Genomic DNA, 25639 nt, shown 5'->3' on the forward strand with positions numbered 1-25639 from the left:
ATTTTGCATGACGTTAGTGAAACTTTATTTATTCAAGAAGTCTCTGTCAGAGCCGGAGTTTGGCACACGATTTTCACAAGATGGAGATTTCAGCAGGACTGCCCCTGAAATCCTGATCACAGGGAATAAACGTCACCACCCCCTCCCACTCGCTCCAAGTGAATTCTCCTGATTATATCCTGCTGCGTTTTACATCAGCTCACTCTGACTTTCTGCAGAATAAATACGAGGAGGCTGGAGGAGAAACTCCGGGTGAAGAGAGAAACATTCAGCTGTTTGTGTTCACACATGACGCTCACTCCTGCAGATATCAGGAGATTTTATGAAAGCGTGAACACAGCTTTAAAAAGTCTAACTTTAAACTCCTTTACCTTGTGTTACATTTGTTACAGCCTGAAGAAGATGACAATCAAGAATGGTGTTGTTGTTCAGCTATGTAATGGAGACTTGATGGGTGAAGCTAACTGGCCTTTAGATGACCTCTGATGGGTCCTAGCATAGGATTAGTTGTGTTCAGATTATTGTGACCTCCACATGGAAAGTTTTCCTGCGCACAGCCAGAGCTCGCTGACAGGCGTCCTAGCCTGGACTACAAACAAACACATAAAGAGTTCAGATATCTAAAGCTGGTCTATCGCCTGAACTCAAGTCTTTAAACAGTCATCCAGAATCCAATGAGTGACATTAAGATTGCTATAACCACCTCTTACAGTCTTTTGCTTGGTAGGTGTGTTATTCAGGTAGTTGCTAATGTTGCCTCAAGCTGCCAGCCTCATTTAAACACTCAGGGAGAGTTTTTCTGAGACATCATTATCACATCCACAGATATCTAAAAACCTGAAAAACAAAACTTGTGTGCATGATTGGATCTTTTTTTCTTCTTTTCTATAGTTTTAAACCCTAAAATATGTGACTTGTTAAAAAATTGACAACTTACATTACCTCAAATATTTCCAGCCGTTATCAAAGACAGAGACAGCTGCCATGACAGGCACAACATGTTTATCGTTGCCATGGAAACACCGGCTGTTACGTCAAAGACCGGGGGTCGGGGTTAGGGGAGTAGTAGAAAAGAATCTCTCCCATGATTCCCCACCAGCCTCAACGTTATCTTTTTGTTGCTTTGATTGAGAGCCCCCTGGTGGCCGAAGGTACAAACTGTGTGTTTATGGAATAAATCCTTTCTCTGATGCAATCTCCTGAATTCCTACAGAGCAGTATTTCTCTGGACGCAGATGTAGAAATGACGTTCATGACACTTTAACAGTAAACATCCAGGACCGGATCACAGCTGTGCTGCAACTCCGCTGATAAATATTGACGGTAAAATATTTGTGAGTCATTGGTTGACCTCTGAGCGGCAGGTTAGTCAGCGTGGATCTAAAAAAAAACAAACAGTGAATACAAACTGTGTGTGCGGGGACAGAGTGAGTCTGTCACTCTGCTGCTGATTCACACAGACGCACACAAACACAGCGAGCGTCTGATTGGCTCACCTGGGCTGGCGCTGTGAAGGTATAGCCCGTCTCGTCTCCTCCCCCAGCCGGCTGAGGGAGGGAGACCGGCTCCTCGCCCCCCTCCCCATGGTCCGTACCACCACGTTGCCATTGGGGCTGCCGCTGGGCATCTGCTGGAGCAGCTGGGGTGACAGGCTGCGGTGTAATGCTGCCGAGCCAGGCTGCGAGTGACCCTGCTGGGGGGCCCGGTGCGGCTGGGGCTGGGCGTGTTGGTGCTGCTGCTGCAGGTGGGGGCCCCAGTTGCCAGGCGAGCCGTGCTGCTGCTGGTACTGACTGACCGTTAGGTTGTTGTCGCTGTTGGAGCGCAGGAGGACCCGCGGCGCCGAGAGCGAGGACGGGGACTGGTCGGTTCCGCTGCCAGTAGACGGACCCCGGCGGCGTTTGGAGTAGGCTGGAGCCTCGCGGAAAGGCACTGCAGAGGAATGAGGGAGGAAAAAAAAGAGGTTCATTCATATTTAGCCATCGTGATGTTTGTGAACTTTTAAAACGTGATATGGAAACGGAGTGTTGGAGAGAGCAAAATATCAAAGCTTCAGTTACAACCTGCAACCTTGGATACATGTCATACCCCCCCCCCACACACTTCCTGTCTGGATCTACCCAGCATTCAACTGTAAGACAAAGATGGAACTGTAAGACAAAGTGCGCTGGTACAGCTCAGAGAAGGAGAAGGAGAGGATGTAAAAATAGCCAACCTGTCTGTTCCAATGTGTTTTTTTTATGTCTCAATGACGTCCATCAGGACAGGAGACTACAGACACATGAAGTGTGTCCATAAATTGATAATTCTCCGGCGTTTCTCTACACCTCTGGTCATTTTTCTACCCTCATCGATCCATCAAAATCTCATCAGCTCGGCCTAAAACCTTGAAAGGATGCACCTATCTCACACACACACACACACACACACACACACACACACACACACACACACACACACACACACACACACACACACACACACACACACACACACACACACACACACACACACACACACACACAACACACGCTCACGCACACACACATTGATGACGGTTGTGATATGGGAGCTCCAGCTGATGATCAATCATCATGATTTGATTCTTGAGTGGTTTTGTAGTTTTTTTTTTAGCTTTTCCTACAAATATGGTGAAATAATGAGGTTTACTGTGATGGTCACAGGGGGATTAGCTGCAGAAGGTTACAGGTTTGTGATGGTTTAAAATATAATTAAAAATAACGAGGTTAAAAGATAATAAAACACATGGGCATTAAATGGTGTTAAACCTGGGAGATCTGGAAATCAGGATGAAATGACTGAGTTTGAGTATTTTTATATTCTATTTCTTAAAGCTCCCATATTCTCCTCACGTTCACCTTTCATGTCGTCAGTGTGTGAAACCTTTAGAGCAGCTTTACATGATCTCATTTATCTGATAGTGGCGTCAGTAAAACCCTCATTTCAGATGCCGTCACTTTAAGACCCTCCTCCCCACGTGCCCACTCTCTTCTGATTGGCCAGCTCTCTGGAAGACTTCCAGGAGGGCAGAACGCTGCAGGGCTGCCAAGGGAGGGCTGCTCTCCAGTGCTGGGAGAAGAGAGTCTATGTAAGAGCTGCACACACAGAGGCTTGAAGCCGTGTGATGAAATTCTTGGTTTCATATCGGGGAACTATGGCGTGATTTGCAGGACTAGCTGTTTAGTGCCCTCTACAGACTCATCCTGGGATTTCTCCAACATACATTTACCTCATGATCTGAAACTTTGTCCACGTTTAGTTTGAACGTCCTGCATTGTAACGCTACATGTGAGTTTAAAAATGAGGATCAGCAGAATAGGTCGACTTTAAGTATTCACTTAATGTGGTCTGATGGAACACTAAGAAGTTTTATATTTTGTGCGTTTTTGTTGAAATCTACAGAAGAGGATTAGAGACAGATGTGATGAATAAATAATGATAGGAGGAGGATTTTTTTTGATCCATTATGCACTCTGAGGATAAAGTCGAGAAAAAAGTCTAAATGTTGAGAATTAAGTTGAAATACAACCTCGTGAGATTTCAACTTTATTCTCACCATTTTTACTTTTTCTCAACTTTTCAACATTTTTCTCAAAGTGCATAAAAAAAAAAAAATCTCCCTCCTGTCATTATTTATCAATCGATCATTATTTCAACAGCACAGATTCATAACAACTGTTATCTCACAAGAGCATATGGGATAATATGCAGGAAGGATTTCTCCTTTGTATTTTTCCTGCACACTTCCTCGCCGCTGAGGTGGAGGTCGGAGCAGGCCGTGTATTTATTTCTCACGCCTGGTTTGGATCGTCTTCCGTAAAAACCAGCATAATCTATATTTCTCCTTCATGCGCATTAAAGCTGAAGAAAGTTGTGAAATGTAACGAGAGGGAAGTACAGATATTTGCATTAAACATGTACTTAAGTTAAGTCTAGATATCTGAAATTATTTTTAATTTGAAATTTGTGGAATGCACATTTAAGACAAACTGTGTTGCTAAGTTACTCGGGGAGTGACATCACTAGATGGCGCCTCGTTTTTACTTTTGAAGTATGTTTGAGCGGCGCTTCTGCCGCTAACGGATTTCTGTAACCGAGCTCCTGTTTTCCTCTCAGCTCAACAGTGTGGACGCCATGTCGCTCATGTATGAAACAATAGCAGCCGTACGGCGATGTGATGTTGATGTGTCGTGTGGTTGTGCACTTTCTGCTAACTCTGCTGTCTCTGACGCTCTCCAAGTGTTCACCAAGAGGCACCGTTACAGAGTTTATACAAACAAAGTTTTTCTGCAGGACAACTTCCAAACTCCTGATGAATTGATTCCCTTTCAAGTGTGAAGCTGCACATTGATAACACATCCTGACAGTGATAGACTGAGGCTTCCTGCTGCACACTCTCTCTCTCTCTCTCTCTCTCTCTCTCTGTCCATCATTAGCATGATTATCGGGATGACATGAGCACATCTGAGCTCCTCTGGCTCGTTCCGCTCTGCCTGAGCTCCTCTGTCGGACTGTTCCAGGAAAGGAGGTTGGTCTTGATTTCCCCACGGATACTTTCTTCCATTACACCGCTCCATGACGAGCCTGCAACTGCAACCAGCGACCCTCGTGATCCTGCGAGTCACAGCGGAGCAGGCAGAGCAGAACACGGCCTGCAGCATTTCCAATAACAACCTCCTGATTATCGGCTAATTAATGCGATGCTAACCTCGGCTAGCATCCCTGTGCTGCAGCTTCCTGCAACGGGGATTCACTGAGTCATTATCACTCTCCCAGACCAATATCTCAGACCTTCCTCTCTCCCTGTGTGGACTGCAGGCGTGTTGATGAAGAGAAGAGGTGATAACATCTAATGAGCTCGCACATTTAGGAGCTACCAGGCAATCCGCGCGTGTCCCTAAAGTGTGTGTGTGGCCCTCCGAGCTAGCGGCGCAGGTTTTAACTTCAGCTGAACACACACTTCTGCAGCGACTCACTCTCTTCTCTCTGAGTCTCACACAAATTAATTATCAAGTGAAATGGAGGGGGGAGTCAACACAAGCAGAGCCTCTTATGTAAGAGTTGGAAAAGCAATCAGTGAGTCGATATAATTAAGCGCTGGTGAAGCTGAGACTGCGGTTCAGAGGTCGGAGAGTCTGGAAGCACTCCGCGCGGCTGGACGATGGTGTTGACATTAAGCTAACACTCGGAGCTGTGAAAGGACGACAGATCAAACGCCGCTCGTCTCTCTAGTCGGTGTGTCCAAAATGATTTGCGCTTATGCTAACGAGAAATAAAGGTGATTCTGGAGATCAACTCCCAACTCCAACCAGCCTGACCGGGAACCTGTGGAGGATCATCCTAATGGTGTTCCTTTAAATCTTAAAAGCTTTTTAAAGAATTCAACAGTCTACAAAAGAGGAAAATAAGAACATGAAACAGCCAATCCTTGAAGAACGTTTAGTTTGTATCCAACAGAAAAAGAAGGAGCATGCCTGTTTTGTGTTTTGAGCATTTGTGTGTCTATCATTGTTCTGAACTGTACAGCTCCCCCTCTCTCTCCCTCTCTCTCTCTCGTATGTCCATCTGTTACATACACTAATGTAACTTTTGCATCTTCAAGGTAGATCAATTAGCTTTCTACAAATAAAATACAGACTTCTCCTAAAGTGAAGCTGCTCCATCGTCCCTTCTGGGCCTCCATACATGTTGTGGTGGTGACTGTGTCTGCAGAGACTCTGTCCTCTGACTGGATTTTACTGTTCTGCTTTGTTCTGGTTGACTCGGGATGTTTCTGGGCGGAGGGCTGGTGTGTTTCCTCCAGCCAATGACAGAGCAGCAGGTGAGTTTAGGAGTGGATACAATTCAGAGATTGGACAAGATTCAAACCGGTGAATATGACGGACGTGGACATAGCAGCAAAGAAGAGAAAATATAATCAGAGTGAGGAGAAACACCAAGCGGGAGGTGAATCTTGTGTTGGCTTTTACCCGTGGACGTGGAGTTGGTCTGAAAATGAAATTACCGGTATATTCATCCAAAAATTTGAACTGATCTGATTTTTAGAATGCAGCAGAGGGGAAAAGAAGGTTTCCATGGTGTGACAGAAGCTTTATGCGGTGGTTCATAGAAGCTACTAAACAGTCAGGGGAACAACAGCGCCATCTTTCTTTGCTAATATCTGCCTAAAATAGCACTGAGAATGAGAAGGAAGAGAGCTGAAATTCTAATTCTGGATGATATGGTGATTGGAGGGCTAACCCTGCAGGGACAGAACTTCCTCAGAGTCAGGTTATCTTCAGCTAAGCTGCAGAGACGAGGGATGTAACAGCTGCACATCACATGCTAACTGTTGTTTTGGGGCTTTTTTAATTTAAGAATGATTTTTCCTGCTCACACATGTGAAGTCAGTGCTCCTGATTCCAAACAATCATTCAAAGCATAATCAGCATAATCGACTGACTCAAAAGGCAACATAAAGGTCACATATTATTCTAAATCCACTTCACCATGTTTATTTAACTCTAATATGTGTCCCTAGTCTGTCTACAAACACCCCAATGATGAGAAAAGTCCATCCTCTCCATCTTCTGCCTGCTCCACTTTTCACAAAATGTGTGCTCAAACAGGACGTTTGGAGATTTTCCCTTCATGACATCACAAAGGGCAGTAACCCCTCCCCCAGGTGGGTGACACTCCCACAGCTAGGTGTTTGTTCTGTCCTCTGAGTCTGCCTTCTCACCGTAAACAATAGGACATGGAGCGAGAAAGCCAGAGACACCCAAGCCCTTCCAGAGAGGGGGCGTGGTCAGATACAGCTCATTTACATATTTAAAGGTACAGACACAGAAACAGCCTGTTCTAAACAGGGCTGAAATAGAGGGTTTATAGACATGATCAAATACAGGATCAGAGTGGATTTAGAAAAAGAAACTTTACACACATGTTTTGAGGAGCTCTGAGACTTATTTACACTGAAGAGGAGGAGAATATGTGACCTTTAAAAAACTGTGATCCGAGTTCCAGATAATTATATCTAAAGTGAACGAGGACACAGTTGTCTTCTATCAATGAGTGTATTTACATGGACTTACGTTTCCCCATTATGAGCCATATCCCGGGTTTGATCGTATTCAGGCTTTTACATGCACACAGAGAAACCTGCTTATTCATATCACTGGCAAAAGAAAGTCAGACTTCCACGTGTTACAGTGCTCGGATCTTCCTCGTTACTGGTCCCACAGAGCGTGCTCACTTGGAGTCATAGTCCTGAGGCTCTGATCTGCGTTTATTACGTCGACAAAACTATCTCTGAATTTGTCTTAAATCACATTTTACAACTTTTAGAACCTAAAGATTTTAAAAATTGACGTTGATGTACTTTAAAAAATGTATCCACTGATTTAAAGACGTCTCTTTCCCGATGTAAGCTTAAGGAAAAAAGTATTTTTGTGCCAATGGCATCTTGTGACGCTACAGTACCAGCTTTGGCCACCAGGGAAAACTGGCATCAACAGTCAGCGCACCTCCTGCTGTAAACATGATCAGTACTGGTATCCTGGTTTCTGATTACTGCATCTTATCTGTGCAGCCGCCTCTGATGTTTTTTTTTTTTTTTTACAACCCGAACTGCAGCAATTTGGAAATCTGTGAAAAATGAGACCACTGTGGATTAATGTGACAGCAAATATGAAAGATGTCCCGACGTCTGACTGCTGTCAGCATGTCCCTGCCACCGCGTAGGACAAGGGAGTGACGGGTGAAGAAACGCAGCCATGACAGGTGGGACAGTAAGGAGAGTAACAGTAAGTAGCTGTCGTGTAAAATGAGTAGAGAATATGTTGAAGGCCCCTAAGTGAGGGTTAATGAGACATCATGTGATGCACACTGTAACACATGCTGGTTTCCCACAATCCTGCATGGAGACGACGTTCATTGAAAATCGATTAAAGCGTCACTAAACCTTCACACGGTCTCTGTGGGGAGATCGAAGAGCAAAGGATGTGTAATTATCTGAATCACTTTGACTTCAAATCACTACACATCCAACAGCAGAGAGCCACAAGTGATAAGAAAAAAACTCCCATAATGCACTGCTTTCCCTGTGCTGTGAGATGACTGATTGGCTAAATTACAGTTATGTGAATCTGCTGTCAGCTGTGACGCAAGATGGTGGTGATTCATACGTTCTCCTCACACAGAGTATATAGTCTTTAGAGAAAGTCGAACCAGGAAGTGAGATTTTCACGTTAAAAATAAAAAACGATTCCTCGAGTTAGCATCAAAACTCACATCTCATTCTGATGGACAGCTTAAGTCCCTTTCAGGATCTTGTCAGCTGGTCTGAAACCTTTAAGTCACTCTTTTTTTTAAACTTCAACCTTTAAAATATGTTCAGGAAATTCAGCCTTCAGAGCTGAAGAGATCGGATGTGACAACGTTTGCTCAGAAAGCCTAAAGCACCAAAGCTCTGTAAATGTTTCAGGTACAAAGCAGCGACTGCAGACCTTTAAACACACGCGTAACAAAGTGAATGTTGGCCTAGCGGTAAAGGATGCACACTCCATGTACAGAGGCAATAGTCCTCATCACAGCAGCCGTGGGCTTGAAACCGACCTTGGCCCTTTGCTGCATGTCCTCCCCTGCTCTAACACTCGGACGTTTCCTGTCTCTCTTCAGCTGTCTTATTCAACAAAGGCTAAAATGCCCCCCAAAAAATCTTTAGAATCATTGTCCATACAAAACCTCACAGAAACAGACCTCAGTGTACAGATACAGATTGTACAAGTCGAGGGACGTGCAGCACTTTTACGCACAGTATTTGATCACAAGCGGAGCGACACAAACATTACATCATCATTTCTAAAAAAAAGTCTAATAAGCAAATGGTTCACTTTTCTCTTTTCACAATAAAACACAGAAACATTGAAAACCTAAAGCCTTTTATGTCTCGTGCCAAGATTTTAAAATCAATTCAGTTGTTGTTTTTCATGTATTTTACATATTTTGATTTAAATGTGCTCTGATGCTTTGACAAAATGTATTTTTATTAAACTTCCCAGTCAGTAAAGACAAAGACTCAAATGATGACCCTTGTACCCTTGTAAGATTTGACATCATGTCCTGCAGTCTTCATTGATTTATGCTTGCTGCAATAACATATAAATGTGCAACATTTCCACACAAACACATCTTACTGAAGGGAAGCAAACCGAGCAGCCGGTTTAAAACATCCACATCCAGAGCAAATCAACAAAACAGCTCCATTGCTCTAAGTAGAAAACCTCATTTTGCTACTGATGCGTTTTTTCATCATTAAAAATACTTCTAATGAGGTTAATAACATGCACAAGTTGACATAAAAAGCTGTCAACTCAGCGACCTCATCACTCCTGCAGGGAGCATGTTTTTGGCCCCTCTCCCCGCCTGTAGGCTCCTGTCCCCGCTGAGCAGCTCTGCCTCAGTCTCATTGAGAAAACGGAACCAACGCGTCAAACCACCGACACGGTTTCACACGCAGGCAGATGGACGGGCTGTTCGGGTTGAAGGGGACAGCACAAAGTCATGTCTGTGGGTGTTTTCTCCAGCCTGGAGTCCCATTTATCATCTCTGCCTGTGACCTAAAAAATAGTCCACAGTCGGCGCTGCCTCCTTTTTTCTTTTTCATCTGAAAACTGGCGGATTATTCTCTAACCTAGATGCGCACCGACCTTCCTACACCCGAACAGCGACGCTGTAAAGACCGCGCTTTTATCCAAACTAAAGAAAATGCATCATACTTCCCTTGATGGAGTACCTGAGCATCTCCACACCTGCCCATTGAGTTGACAGTGCAGGTATGCGCGAGCTCCAAACGTCCGACGCTGGAGCGCCTGATTTGAAAAGTAAAAAAAAAAAGAATGATCTGCTGCTTACCTTCCTTTTTTAAGGCATTGATGATCGACTTCATTTTCACTTCTTTGTTACTCCACTCTACGTCACAGTTGGTGCATATCACACTACTTTAGAGCCCGAGTTTCCCCTTCAGCACCACGGACAGCGACTCCGCGGAGAGGAGCTGCCGCGCGCAGCGCATATCATCCCGCTCACACCTTCTACTACCAGCGGCTCCCTGAGAGCCAACACGACCCCCTCTGCTCACACACACACACTCACACTCACACACACATGACTTTCATTACCCCGCCCCCTTACACGCCTCCCCCTCTCTCCCTCTCTCTCTCCCATGAGGGAGACACTGCGCTGCTTGACTGCACAGTGAGCGCCTGTTAGACCAGAACCCAGAAGTAGTCCTGGTGGATGTAACGGGAGCAGATGCAAAAGTGGGAGAATGGTGGTTTGAAAGTTGAGCCTTATGTTGTAGTCTCAGTCAAACAGGGTGGTCACAAGTTCAAACAGAACAATGCATGGAACAATGATTTCAACCTGAGCACCAAGGCGCCCAGGATGACATTTACATACAGCACTGTGCTGAAGTCTAAAGACACAAGTCTAAAGATATGTTGATCTGACAATGCTACTTTAACGTCTTCGCTCTCAGGACCTTTTTTTAAATTCCTGTTCCAAAAGTTAGAACTGAACTGGGAAAATAAAGGCATTTAAGTTTGCTGCTGCCTTTACGAGCTGCTCTCATTGGATGATTTTTAGGAGGATGTTAAATGACTTTGAAGCGGAAACCTCTGGCTGTAGATGTTCTCCCTGATATATTTATGATTGTAGTCGATTGTAACAAATATCTGCTGTTTTACTTTTTATTTCAAGTCTTTCATTGTCTTATATTATGTGTGTATGTTTGGCTGCTCGTTGTCTGTAAACACTTGACCAGTGCTGCTCCTGTCTCGACCAGAACACTCTTAAAAAAAGAGAGATTTTTATTCTAATGTAATTGAGTTTTCCTCCAGATTAAAGAAGGGTTAAATTGAAAATAAATGAAATAGATCATCATGCCATTCCTTCTGGAAAACGCCTGACTGGTAACAGATCTATTTTTTCAGCATGCACTTTGCTGACTCAGTAAAAACAGATTTGGGGAGAAAAACAGCTGACTAAACACTGACCTCCGCAGAGTCCAGACCCGGGGTGTCACAATATCAGACATTTAAAAATGAAGACATGATGCTAGTAGAAACCAAACATTATTGATACCTGTAAGGTAGATACGGTTAAACTGCTGAAAGAGGCCTTTTGAGTTTAAACCCTCAACACAGATAAACCTGATGGACTGAATGGAGAGTTAGGCCAATCATGTTTTTAATTGTGTCTTTGGCTTTCTCTCTATGGAGAAATAGTTGCTCTCATAAAAAGTGTTTATATTTTGTAAATGTGCTCACGTTTGGGATGGGAGGTTCTATGAGAGGTTAGTTCTGGTTAACTCCCTGCTTACCTTCCACTTTCATTGACCAATGAGTGATGGCTCACTGTGAGTAGGAGTGCATTTAGTAGTGTTGTATTCAAGACCACACTAACCGAGACCAAGACATACCCGAGACCAGGGTGATCCGAGACAAGACCAAGACCATAAACATCATAGAATAATCCTCATCTTGTGTTTAGGGGGTGTGTCACTCACGTGACTGTAACACCGGGAAGGTTGTGGCCGTAACCGGAGGATAAAAATCAAACTACAAATGAATTGAAGTTATTCGTTCTTTTATAAAGTGGCATTTTCCCTCTAATCACAGTAATGATGTTAAAACAGCCGATCAGTGGTGGTCTTGATTTAAAATCAGGAGTCCCAGCCTGAGACCGAGTAACAGTGCTTTAGATTCCGAGACCAGACTGAGACCTTTAAAAAGTGGTCTTGATTTCAAGAACTACAACACTACTATTTCACTTTTTCAAATCTGTACCTGACGCAGTGCATGGAAACGTTACTGCTTTTCACCTTAATACGTGATTTGTGTGCTCCTGGATGGTTAGACAGATGGATGTCTGGATGGCATGGTGTGTGGATTGCTGGATGATAGACAGGTTGATGGATGAATGAATGGATGGATTGCTGGCTGGATGGATGGGTTGATGGATGTCGGGATTGATGGATGGATGGATGGACGGACGGGTTGATGGTTGGTTGGATGGATGGATGGATGGATGGATGGATGGACAGGTTGATGGATGTCGGGATTGATGGATGGATGGATGGATGGCAGGCTGGCTGAATTGAAGGATGGATGGTTTGGACTTGGATTTTGTTAGTTTTTACTTCAACCTTTTAGACACCTGCTTACTGAAGATTGGATCTTGTACCTCGAAGCTTCAGGGCGAAATTTTACTCAATAAAAAAAAGTATCTCTATGTCCTCAACAAACACACTGAAACCTTTAAATCATTATTCCTGTCAAAAGCAAGACATTGATATCTTTATTTAGTACTGTAAATCCAGTTCATCTCACTTGGAGGATCTTGCAGAACCACACAGATCTCACATTCAGTGACCCAAGAAATCTCTTCAAACACCCAACAAGGTAATCAGACATTTCTTGTTTTGCATATTTTTGTTAGTTTTTAACTGGTTAGTTATTTTCTTCACAAAGATGTTTTCATGAAATGTCAGATTATTTCTTGTAGATTTGCATTTCTTTTGGCATCCCGCAGGGATCTAAATGCTACTCCAGTGACTTTGTAACAAATAAAAACCCAAGGACAAAACTTAAACATATTTACTGTATAAAGTTTGAAAGGGATATAGAAACAAAAGATGTACACTGAGCAGAAGAATTCAAACAGAAATGTGACTTTCTTATTAAAATAATCATTTAAATGTTCTCTGTATACAGACGGATATCTGAGACGTTTCTTCTCCATGATAAAAGAAGATTCAGACGTGTGAATCTGGTTTACAGTCGCGGCCTCAGGTGTTTAGACTCCATTCATCGGCTTGAATAAAATTAATAAAACATGAAAGAAAATAACAACTGACTGTGCGGATTGAAAATCCCAAGAGAAAAACACGCACGCACGCACGCACGCACGCGCACACACACACACACACACACACACACTATAAATCTCATCTTAACAAACACAGGGAAACAGAGACGAGATGTAAACCAGGGGAAGATATGAATTTAATCACAGCAGAAACAGAAAGTATCAGTGATGGCTCGAAGCTTCATAACAGAGACATGAAACTAAACACCTGGTTGTTAGCTTTGCTCAGGATCTCCTCGACGACATGTTCCCGCCCAGTGTGCGTGTTTAGTGTTGGCCCAATCAGAACAGTAGGATTTAGTGTGTTAGTGCGACTAACACTGGACCTTTCAAACACATGTAAACATGTTAGTCCAGCTGAACTCGTACCAAGTGGATTTCCTCAAAGTCCTTGTAGGTTCTCAGTCATCCAGGTCAGGGTAAATCCAGAGCTTGATCCAAAGGGAACTGGACTGGCTGAAGATCTTGAAGATGTTTCACCTCCCCTCCTCCGAAGGCATTCTTCAGTTCTAAACTCACTGGTGGACGGAGCTAGAAATGTACGCAATGTGGATCATTAGCATGCTAACAATCAAGGATGACTCACATGAGAGTTGTTAGCTTAGTCATTAACCTAGTGTCGCCTAGAGTCGTTACCACCGCTGGTTGTCCGTGGGTCGGTAGGGGTCACAGGATCCAAGGTGGGACTGGGTCTTCAGTTGTTTTAACGTCTTCATGATCTTCAACCACTCAAGTTGCCTTTGGATCAAGCTTCAGTACACAGAGATAATGTGGTCTGGGTTTCGATTTACCTCAATCTGTTCCAAACGTGACCGAGGCGTTCTGAGCATGCTCCACTGTTCCCGCTCTGGGCGGAACCAGGAAGTCGAGCAGAAGACGTGTGTAGAGGAAAGCCGTGAAGAAAACAAGTCGAAGGTATCTGATCATCACGTCTTTGTCCATACATATTGATTCTGAAGCGAGAAATACTCTTGTCCCAGTCTTTGAATTCACATTGTGTTTGGGTTTTGCAGAAGAACGGCACAACAGGAGCTCCACATACACACACAGTCAGACATGCACACGCACACACAGCGCTGCACTCCCCCGCTGGCTCAGCTGACAACGTCTCACCTCTGTTACTACCTCCAGAGACGGCACTGAGGAGGGATCACTTAGGCTCAGTCCCATTACCATCACCCCTTACCCCTACCACTTAGCCCTACCCCTACGTTTTGAGCGTTCACGTGTAGGGTTAGGGTGAAGTGTTCAGGCTTTAATAGGAGATCCGTCTGAGGCACACTCCAAACAGAGTCATCTCCCAGAATGCACGGCGCATCACCAGCAAAAATATCAACGGCAAAAGAGACATATTTAATTAATTTATGAGATCTAAAAATGATGACAACTTTAACATTATCTTAGTTTAATGATGTTCCAATGTACTATGGTCCATGTCTTCAGAAAAGGCATAAAGAAAATTGTTTGTACTTTCGGCTTTTTTTTGGAAAGACCGCATCAACTGTAGCACGTCATTTTACGTCGTTGCAGTCGATGACTATTGATGACGCATCAGGCTCTTGAAGGGTTGTCCCATTTCGTAGGGAAAAGATTTCACCTCTAGCCCTCGCAGCTCTGTTCAAAGTGGCACTCGAAAACGAGGGGTAGGGGGTAAGCGGTGAAATGGGACTGAGCCTTAGTCCCCCTCATTACACCTCCTCCACATTCAAATTGAAGGCTAAATGTCACAAGGGCGTAAATATCGCTCCTTCAAACGGCAGAAATGGCAGTCTGAGCTGAGCTAATGGACCGTGGGATCCCAACCACCGCCCGACGCCCAGACTCCACCATCGGACTGTGTCGTCCCCACAACCATCGCACTCCTCATTCATGCACGGCCTGCTCCGAACCTACCTTAGGAGCAAAGAAGTGTGGACAACAGGAACGAGAGGAATAGAAATCCTTCCTGCATATTATCCCATATGCTGTTTTGTAAAGCATCTCAAGATAACACTTGTTATGAATTGACGCTATACAAATAATGATTGATTGATTGATGTCATGAGGGGCAGCGTGTGTCCCATTTGTATCAAAAGTAAGAGACAATTATGTATGAGATGCATTGAGCCATGTTTCACCCTTCACCAACCAGTCTGATGCTTGCTAACTTGTTTGTCGGTTCTTTGGTATGTGACTTAAAAGTCAACAGGAAGAAGGTCCAATAGAAAGTCACTGGAGGGGAGCATAACGCCACCGACTTTAATGGACTCAGAAATACTTATTTTGAAGGCTTGTTTTATGTTTCGCTAACCACTTTGAATTTCCCTGATGAGCTGAAATGGTGCTCTGTAAAGTCTGATTGATATATTGATTGGTTGATAGCTGCATAGATGAAGCTAACTGACTACACAGTGTCTCAGAAATCAGCCGAGGCTGATCGATCATACGCTGACGATGGAGTTCTATTCATCAGCGCACTCAGGACGTTACTTTGAATAACAGATTTTTTTAATAGACAGTTGTTTGAAAATGAGTTAAAAGGGGGGAATAAAGCGTTTTGAGGGGATGGTGAAGTGGTAGGCAGTTTCTTCAGGAAAACAAACCCTTATTGTTGCTAAGCAACCCAGAGGGGGATGGCTCCATACATCATTAAAGCTTCTCTCACACACCAGCGTGCACACCTTCCTGGTGTATGATGTAACGTACATGCACACCACTCTCTCTCTCTCTCTCTCTGTGCTCGCCGTCCTGCCTTCACTTTGTGTGATTTCCTGCTCTGCCGTCTGTTTCCTCTCCGGCCCGTTTAACGAAGGCTTCTCACAGCTCCACGTCTCTGTTTCTTCCTCTCCTCTCGTTTTTTATACTACACGACTTCAAAGCTGGTGACACGCTGATACAGACTCAGTGAAGGCCTGACCCCACTGAGGGGCTACAGAGCAGATGGCTGCATGGAAAGCATATGTTGTCATTAAGTATGCAATAACGCAGCCATGAGGGAAGATTTTATGACATTTTCCCATACTGTGCAAAAATTACGACAAGCATACGAGTCCAAATGTACAACATGGAGGACAACAAAAATAGTAGAGTAATGCAGCGCACACCAGGATCGTTAAGATTGACTTTTGGAGCAAACAACTTGTGGTTCGCTCTCCTCACTCTGCACCCCAGTGTAGAAGCACGGGTGTGCAAAGGGGGCACCCATCAATGGTCGTCCTGCAGCGCCTCAACGTTTTGTATCAGCGATGTCATTAAATTACAGGCTTCCCTTATCCCTTAAGAAAGTCCCCAGGTTACACTGATCTTGTGTAAATAGGGCACAGAAGATGCTAACGCTGACTGGATTGTGTCTTCAGGAGGGTTTAGGACAATCTGCACAGTAGGTTAAAATAAACGGTGGTTTCTATTGCAGCACAGATGTTCATTCCACACGCTATTTGAATGCCATGTAATCTGTAATTATGATGTTTTTTATATGAGGAGCACCTGTGTGTGAAGGAATGTGACATCAGAAGACACACACACACACTCATGCACACGCACAGGTTGCAGATAGCAGGTAATCTTCTCCCGCTACTGAACCGTGTTTATCTGTAAAAGCAGCTCCGTATCATGTGCTCCAAACTCATCCCATCATCGATCAATACTAATGAGCAGTTTAGCTCTTCGGCAGCCGATAAAAAGAGCGCTCCCCTGAGGGCTGAATGCTAATTTCTACCTCATGGTCTCTAAATAAATTACTCCACACGAGGACAAAGGCTTCATGAGACCTGTTGAAAGCAGCCTGAGAAGTCCAAAACAAACAGAACTATAATGCAAAAATAAATTAATCTAAATGAAGTTTTCTCTCCTTGCTGAAACGATGTTGAAATAATGAGACGGTGTGTCCTCCTTCCTGGGCGCGGAGCTGGCACAATCAGCCAAATATAGCATGAGTTTGAGAGCGTGTGGCTGTAGCACACAGCACGTTAGAAACACGTGTTTAAAGGTCACATATTATTCTCCTTTTCAACCATTTTTAAAAAATCTGTCGTCTGTGTCTATCAAGGAGGCAACCTCAGAACCCGTTGATGGACACCAGCGATGAAGATAGCGGTCAAGCTAAAGGAGCAGACCTTTGAGTCTTGTTTAGCCCAGGGGTCTCCAGAATAGAGCATAGATCAGGTCAAAAAAAATCCAGCCTGAACCGACCTGTGCATGTTCTCTCGGGGCCCGGCCCTGCCCGGCCCGTCTCATTAGCCCGGGCTCGGGCAGAGAATCTAACCACGTAGCAGGTGTTGTTGTGGAAGCAGTTCAGGGAGGCTGAAAAGAAGGAATTATCATCGACATAAAGGAGCTTCCAGGAAACCATTAGATGAGTCAGAAGGGGAAAGCAGGGGTGGCTATCTCCCTGCTGAATATACTACACCTATAGCATACTCACAGCTGATTTAGTTGGTCTACCTTTTTTCCTTCTCCACTCTATCGTGGTACAAAGAGGAGTTCACATCAGAGAGGCGTTTTTGCTCTCTCCACGACTCCACCAGTTTCTCCTCCTGTTCCAAAGTCCAGGAGAACCTCGCTCCTTCACCGCCCCGGCATCTTTCCAAGTTTACAAGTTTGTGTTCGCTAAAAGTGAAGCCGCTACTACTGGTTGTTGACAGTGGTCATGTTATTGAACAACACACTTTGTACAAGACAAAAAAAAAGGACTGTGATAATATTAAACACGTTTGATTTAATCGTAGATCGTAAAACTCAGGATTTTAATCTGACTTTGGACATTTCTCTGTGACTTTAAGATCACTTGAAAAGGTGTGGGAGTGCGGCCAGCATTAGTGCGAGTCAGCAGCTTGTCCCTTCAAAATAAAATACAGACTTCTCCTAAAGTGAAGCTGCTCCATCGTCCCTTCTGGGCCTCCGTACATGTTGTGGTGGTGACTCTGAAGAGACTCTGTCCTCTGACTGGATTTTACTGTTCTGCTTTGTTCTGGTTGAGTCGGGACGTTTCTGGGCGGATCTGGTGTGTTTCCTCCAGCCAATGACAGAGCAGCAGGTGAGTCTAGGAGGGGGTATAATTCAGTAATTAGACGCCATTTAAACTGGTGAATATGACGAAACGGCAAAGAAGAGAAAATATAATCAGAGTGAGGAGAAACACCAAGCGGATAAAGCTCGTTCTAAAACGAGGGTGAACCTTGTGTTGTCTTTTACCCGTGGACGTGGAGTTGGTCTACTTCCTGTTGGACAGGAAGGTGACAAACACCGGCGGTTAGCTTGTGCTAGCGTGCGTTAGCTTGCAGTGTGGCTACAAGCAGTAAACATACACAATACGTCCTGTAGGGGGCGGGGCTTCTGGGGGCAATGAGCCCAGGAGGAGGGTCCAAAGCTGCAATGGACATATCTCCTGACTCTACCTTTAATTAACTGCTCAAATGATCCGAAATGAGCAGATATAGAGTCTCATACGTAAAAAATTATAACATCTTGTAATAATATTGTTTATTTAACCACTTGGGTCTCATCAGAGGTAACACCAGGGTAGAAGAGAAGGACTGGTAGTTTTAGTTATGCAATGGGTTCTGGTTCGCTGGCAATCTTTTTAACCTCTTTTTTGTGTCTTGAATATAAAAATAAATCCTGATATATGAACACTGAGTCCTCTTTGACATGCATTACTCCCCCCCCCCTCCCAGCTGACAGGTAGATGTCTGCTCTCCTGCAGCACAGAGCTCGCTGTTTGTCAGCCGGCTGTGGATTTTAGTTGGGAGGATTTTTCCAGGAGCGTCTGCAGGCTGATCGACCGCTCATGTTCAGCTGCAGTTTGGAGCGGACTCCAGCTTTAGGATAGAACAGAAAAGCAAAGAGTAAAAATGAAAACTGTAAATCCTGCAGCAGACTGAGTGTGAAATGTTTCAGGGCCGAGTGTGAACGTGTCACATGCATGTTTGTGTGTTTAGCGCGCGTGTTACTTTGAAAGCGTGCGTTTGGCCAATCCATTCTCCCTGCGGGATTATCACACTCCTGCAGCGGGCGGGTGTAATACGCCCAGCTGTCAATCATTCTTACACAGGCTTACTGGTTTATGGAGAGAACAAATACAACACATATCTGCTACAGACATCCGCACAATACTCCCATTCATTATACTGTGTGTGTGTGTGTGTGTGTGTGTGTGTGTGTGTGTGTGTGTGGTTTTGACTCGTTTCTTAGTGATTGCCATTTGTCAAAAAAGTAGATATAAATAACTTTTGTGTGGCATGTTTTGGACTGAACACACTGTGCTGAATGAGTTGTTTAAATGTTGTTTTTGTGTCCATTGTTCAGCTGCAGAGTTTGTTTTATTGTCTTCACTGCTGCTAATCACAGTTTGTATTTAGAAACCGCACGGTTTATTTATGGAGATTTCTGTGCTGGAAGTCCATACTATGTTGTGTTATTTAGTAAATGTCAAACATCAACTAGGAACAGTGTATGTCTTCCATACACAAGAAGACTTTAAAAAACTTTAAAGGTCACATATTCTCCTCCTCTTCAACCAGTGTAAATAAGTCTCAGAGCTCCTCAAAACTTGTCTGTGAAGTGTCTTGTTCTAAATCCACTCTGATCCTGTATTTGATCATGTCTATAAACCCCCCTATTTCAGCCCTGCTCAGAACAAGCTGTTTCTGTGTCTGCAGCTTTAAATATGCAAATGAGCTGTGACCACGCCCCTCTCTGGAAGGACTTGGGTGTCTTGGGCTTTCTCGCTTCATGTCCTATTGTTTACGGTGAGAAGGCAGACTCAGAGGGCAGAACAAACACCTAGCTGTGGGAGTGTCACCCACCTGGGGGAGGGGCTACTGCCCTTTGTGATGTCATGAAGGGAAAATCTCCAAACGGCCTGTTTGAGCACACATTTTCTGAAAAGTGGAGCAGGCAAAAGACGGAGAAGATGGAAGTGTGGTCCAATTTAAGATCATGTTTTGCTCTTAAAATAAAGACAGTAACCCGCAAAGAACCCATTTGTACTTCATACGACTACAACTCTTACTGCTGCTGGTTTTCATACCTGTCATTGTTTCAGTGTAGAAGTGCTTACCTGCAGTAAAAACCACTAACTCTCCAGCAACACTGTGCAATATTTTTCAATTCAATGCCCAGACCTCTGAATGACTAACCATTAACCACAGTATATAGGTCTCACACACACACACACACACACACACACACACACACACACACACACACACACACACACACACACACACACACACACACACACACACACACACACACACACACACACACACACACACACACACAGAGTTCATTAAGAAATCAGCGTCCCACTGAATGCTCCACTCGTAATAATTCACCGTACAGCGGGCACTTTAAACTTCCGTTCGATTCGTCATCTCCGCCTCTCTGAGTGAGAGTAAACTCAGACGGAATAACCAGCTGATTGATTTTAGAGTCTCAGAATGACTCCTAATCAGCAAGATAAGATGATAATATGCTGCAGGACTGCTGCTTTTAACCTCAACCAACCACCGACATTATAGTCTCCACTGTAGTCCGATGGTCTGACGTGCTCTCGGGTCAGATGGTCAGACAGTCGGAGTATTCTGTGCTCCTTCTGCGGATGGAAAACAACATTTTCTCACCCTGTGGGCAGACGTGGTGTGCTGCGGAAATGCCAAACAGTATCTTAAATGTTGATGGGAATGATTGTGAGTATCTGTAATCTGATCCATTTCTTTCATTCTTGCAAAGTGAGCTTGAGAGTTGAGTCCACTAACAAGGAAGCTTACACTATGTTCATGCACGACTGGATGAATCTATTGTCTCGTTTAATTGAGTCTATTTTCCGTCGATTCATTCCTTGTGCAGCATGATATCGACAACGTTTAGTCGGGGTTCAACAACACCTGGATGCAGAGCAGCACTGAACTGTGTCCTCTTTGTTTCCCTCAAACTGCTTTAGAAGCAGACTTACGAATTACTATGAAATAAAACAGAAGAACTCTTAAATGGGGTTTCAGGTGTTCTGTCTGTCCGTCTGTTTTAGAGGGTAGTGCGGGTCGGGGGTCTGCATTAGTAAAAGGTTTTAGAATAGAGCTCAGTAGTGTGGATCTGGAAGTAGAATCCACATGCATTGTCTCCACAGCAGATGTGATTATTAGCCATCAAAACCATCTAGAGTAGACTGACCACGGGTCGGCTCAGTTGGTTTGATCCCCCTCTCCTACAGCCACATGTCACACGTGTCCTTGAACCCCTGACCCTTTTGGTTGGGAGACGACTGACTCACAATTGAGCCACAGCAGCCCAGATTAAAATGAAGTTGTATAAATCCGTCCAGTGAGATAGCTGCCTAAAAAAAAATGTCTTTCATGGTTTAAATACAGGATGTCTAAATCCCTTTATCGTTTCTTCAAAATGAATTTATTCCAAAAAAAGAAGTGACAGGTAATGAAGTCAACACAACCCCACTGACACACTCAGTGAGTGAGACCACCTCAGGACCCTATGGTGAGGACCCTGGTTTGCTCTGGACGGTGGGCTTCATCCTCCACACAGCCGTGAACTGTAACAACAATGACGCAATAAAACAGAAGATCTGTGAGGCTGAACTGTTACATCACCTGTAAGCAAGAGAGAAAACACCCGGGGCTTGTAGTGTTTGGACAACATCACACACACACACACACACACACACACACACACACACACACACACACACACACTCACTCACTCACTCACTCAACACGGCTGCACAACAAGCCGTCTCCTGTGAGGAGTGGGACGAGTTTTTACCGGAAGATTATGCAAGAACTCGTTTTTGATTGTGCCTTGGTGCATTTCCAGGTCAGGAGGACTATCCATCCTTTTCTTTCACAACAATTCATGTCTATTAATTAACATCCTGGTAGGTCACAAAGCTTCTACCATCAGGGCGTTCACACTCGCACCCGGACTTTCTCACCCGGACTTTCTCCTCCAGCCTCCTCGTATTTATTCTGCAGAAAGTCAGAAAGAGTGAGCTGATGTGAGAACGCAGCAGGATATAATCAGGAGAATTCACCTGGAGCCAATAGGAGGGGGAGTGATGTTTTATATCCTGTGACTGGAGTCAGTGCACACCCTTGAAATTCACACACCACCGACAAAGCAGCAGGAGCAACTTTTATTTGAAGGCAAACTAGCATAACGCTTCTTTAAGGTGGTGAGGGGAGTGAAGGATCTTGGGTAGAAGGCGGAGGGGATATCAGGACAGTCAGAGGGGTGGGGGGGAGGACCCACCTTTGCAGCAGGAGGAACCCATGGTGGCCTATCCTGAAACCAGCTGTAAAGACGTCCCATCCCTCAAATTCACAAAATCCACAGCACCAAACAGAGACAGACGAAGAAGTCCTCGCTGCCTGCTCACCTGTGGCTAATCCTGGCTAACACAGCATTCATCACTTGTTCTAAGGAGGAGGGAGGTGTGCAACAGATGTGGACTACAACCAGGCTGTTTGGGGGTAATCCTGCCCCAGCACCGTGTCCCAGTCCGCCTCCAGCAGGTCGCTGCCATGTGAGGCTGCTGGCTGCAGCCATGAGCGAGCGGGACAACTGCAGGATTACATTTTTAGATTAGATTAGATTTCTCTCTCTCCTCGATCACCCCCCCGAAGCCTTCTCAATCTTTCTCTGTCCTCTTTTTATATTTTCATTTGTGTGTTCATCTTTTCTCATTTTCTCTCGGGGGCTCGGTAATCCCAGAGTTATCTCAGCGCAACACAAACTCCTCTACAGGCGACCCAGCATCTGTGTCGGGCTCTGGATTTATTTTCTGCTGACTTTCAGTTTACGGCCGACTTTTATTACCGTCACCGTCCACACTGAAGCTGTGAACGGAGGCAGACAAAAGGGACGCAGCTTAGATATTCATGGGAGCTGTAAATGATTTTTTGATTGTTTGCATGTCTTTAAACTTGAACATTTTCCTCCCTGAGGTTTTAAATCCGTGCGGAGTCTGCTGCCTTCACGTCTCTGCACACGCTGAACGTGTTCAACTGCAACTTAGCAACAAAGGACAACACAGAGCACGATGATCAGAAACGTGCAGAAGACAAATCTTCTCATCTTCACACCACCCTCTCGTTTCTTTCTCACACACAGAAGAAGACGAGGTAACTCTTATAATCTTTATATTACAGGACGCTCATTGCATTCAAACGGGTTGGATACGATGGTCAGTGTGTCAGAGCAGGCCTTCACCCAGCCCTGAGAACCTCAACAGATATGACAGACTACACGATGACTCGACCAAGGCCAGATTAACTTTTAGGGTAGAGAAAGAAATATTTAACAGATGCAGTGTCGACAGCCAGCGTGCGATCGTGTGACTTTCAGAGCAACTTTCAGTGAATATAAATTCATTGGACAGATTCACCACCAAGGATTGTGTTGCAACCATTACAGTCTGTTTGCTCCTGGAGCACATTCAATCTTTTTGGACCAACTTGTAATTAAAACCAGAAAATGTGCAAAAATCTGAGGCTTCAATGTGTTTCCCCTTACGTCTCCACAACATGCACAAAACATGAGCATCACGCAGTTTAGAAACAATAACAATCAACAAAAGACTCTTTAAATCAATCTGATCATCCCCACATAGATCACTCCACTCCTCTGGAAACCGACCAATCAGCTCCCACCACACGAGCTCTCCCGCTGGCTGCGGCATTGATCATTTTCTCCCCGGCCTAATCGTCCTGGTGTAAACACAAACTTTCATCCTCTCGGCAACGCTCTGGTAATCCCGCGCAGGGGATTATAGCGGGAGGTCATTTAGGAGGATCAAACCGTGGGGGGATTTGAAATGTATCCCAGAGGAGAGATTCAGGAAACCCGCTGTGGGTGGCTGAAGAGGAAAAGGTGTGGGGAAAGATGGAGGAGGAGACGTCTGTTTGGTACTCACCTATATCTTTCTCCTTGTGGTTCTTGATGAGTTCGGCGAGCTCAAAGTTCCCGGCTATAATGGCCACCTGCAGAGAGGACGAGAGGAGAGGTTTATCTCTGCACGCTCGTCAGGTGAGAGGTCGCGTATGAAACAATGAACGACTTCAACTAAAACAAGAAAGATGAACAACTATTACAAAAGAAGCATCGTAGTCGATTATCTCATTATTTAGACACTTCATCACATCAATGTGAGCTCTCTCCTCTTTTTCTTCCACTCAGTTTGAACCTCCAGTGTTCATGGATTTAATCATCTGAAGCCAAGAATCTAATAATCTACGACACACACACACACACACACACACACACACACACACACGCACACGCACACGCTGGCCTTCGCTGTGTGCACGTGTGCAGTCACATGTTAACATGTTAATGTGAAGGACACAGAGTAGAAGCTGTTGCACACTTATTTAAATATAATTATTCAGGAAAGTTTAATTCCATGTTTTTTAAATACTAAAATAAAAATATAAAATCTGATTTATTCGTTTTGACAAGCACACTTTTTACTCAATTCTGGAAATAAATCGAAATAACCTCCATTTTCTGGTTCATTAGACGTTCAATCAGATTTTAGCAGCAAATAAAAATTCTGATTAAAAGCATCAAACAAAATGTGAGCGGACTGAAGTCTCACTTTCATTTGAATAACTAAGGCGAGAGGCAAACCTGCATGTCAATAAGTGAGGATATATTTATCATGTCTCAAATATCTCATTCTTAAAGCAAGCGTTCTCAAATTTGGGGTCGCCTGAATTTTTTTTTAATCGTTTCCTGGTATCTTACAGCTCTTTTTAATATTTAGCTGAATCTGTTTCTCAGGACGTTTTTATTCAAAACATAAATTCCCTAAACTGTCATCATCATTCTTCCCAACTTGAAGTGCGTGAAGTGAATCTGTGCGTCCACCAGGGGGCAGTAGAGAGGCGTCCTGCTGAGCGGGCTGGAGGGGTTGTCACACCGTCAGTGACCCAGATCACCGTACATGTTGTCATGTTTGCTGCAGGCTCCGAGCTCTCGGGGTGTTACAGTACTTTACAGCACGCTTCATGTCAGAATCATCAGAGTAAAAAAACACACACACAGGTTCATTCTCCTCTGATCACACACACACACACACACACACACACACACACACACACACACACACACACACACACACACACACACACACACACACACACACACACACTCACACACTCACACACCTCAAGGGAAACCCAGCAGTGTTATATAAGCATGCCTGCTCCGATTCCTGGAGAACAAATATTCAGGAGGCAGAGAGCGAGCGATGAAGTGCAGGTGTGTGTTATTAAAGTCGAGCTGGCTTCAGTCGTATTGCCGCGCTCTCCTCCCTCCACACTTGACCTTTTCCCTCATATAAATAAAAACGCAGCGATTCCCTAAGAAGCCACTCGGGAGTCTCTAATGAGGATCTTTTCAGCAGGAAAGGAGCCTCTTGAATCTTTCAACACACCGCATTAATACACAATATATTCCAGACTTTCTTTTCCCTGATAGAAAAGCTTACTTTAAACAAACTGTGAGTCAATAAATGTAATCTCTCTCTCTCTCTCTCTCTCTCTCTCTCATGTGTGTTTCTTCTTTTTCAGAGTAGAAAATGTGATGTTTCCTGTGACGGGGACGGAGGAGGGGGGGGGGTCGTATCCTCCATGATGAAAGCTGTCTCCCTGTCCCACCCACTCACTCGGAGGATCTCCCACACTGAGCACAGCGACGTGTGACAGATCTACGGCAG

At 44.4% G+C, this 25639-nt stretch overlaps 1 protein-coding gene across 1 annotated transcript in view; it reads right to left on the reverse strand.

The window, feature by feature from the left end:
* The window catches only part of shank2b (SH3 and multiple ankyrin repeat domains 2b), a 208477-nt gene that overhangs the window by 91089 nt on the left and 91749 nt on the right, over positions 1–25639 (reverse strand). Inside the window, exons 10-11 of the mRNA XM_065952563.1 lie at positions 23834–23900; positions 1497–1929 (exon numbers count right to left, since the gene is read on the reverse strand). Coding sequence (XP_065808635.1) covers positions 1497–1929; positions 23834–23900 — 500 coding nt within the window. The remainder of the gene's footprint in view (positions 1–1496; positions 1930–23833; positions 23901–25639) is intronic.

The sequence above is a fragment of the Labrus bergylta genome, chromosome 3, assembly GCF_963930695.1.
Source record: "Labrus bergylta chromosome 3, fLabBer1.1, whole genome shotgun sequence".
Classification (NCBI taxonomy): domain Eukaryota; kingdom Metazoa; phylum Chordata; class Actinopteri; order Labriformes; family Labridae; genus Labrus; species Labrus bergylta.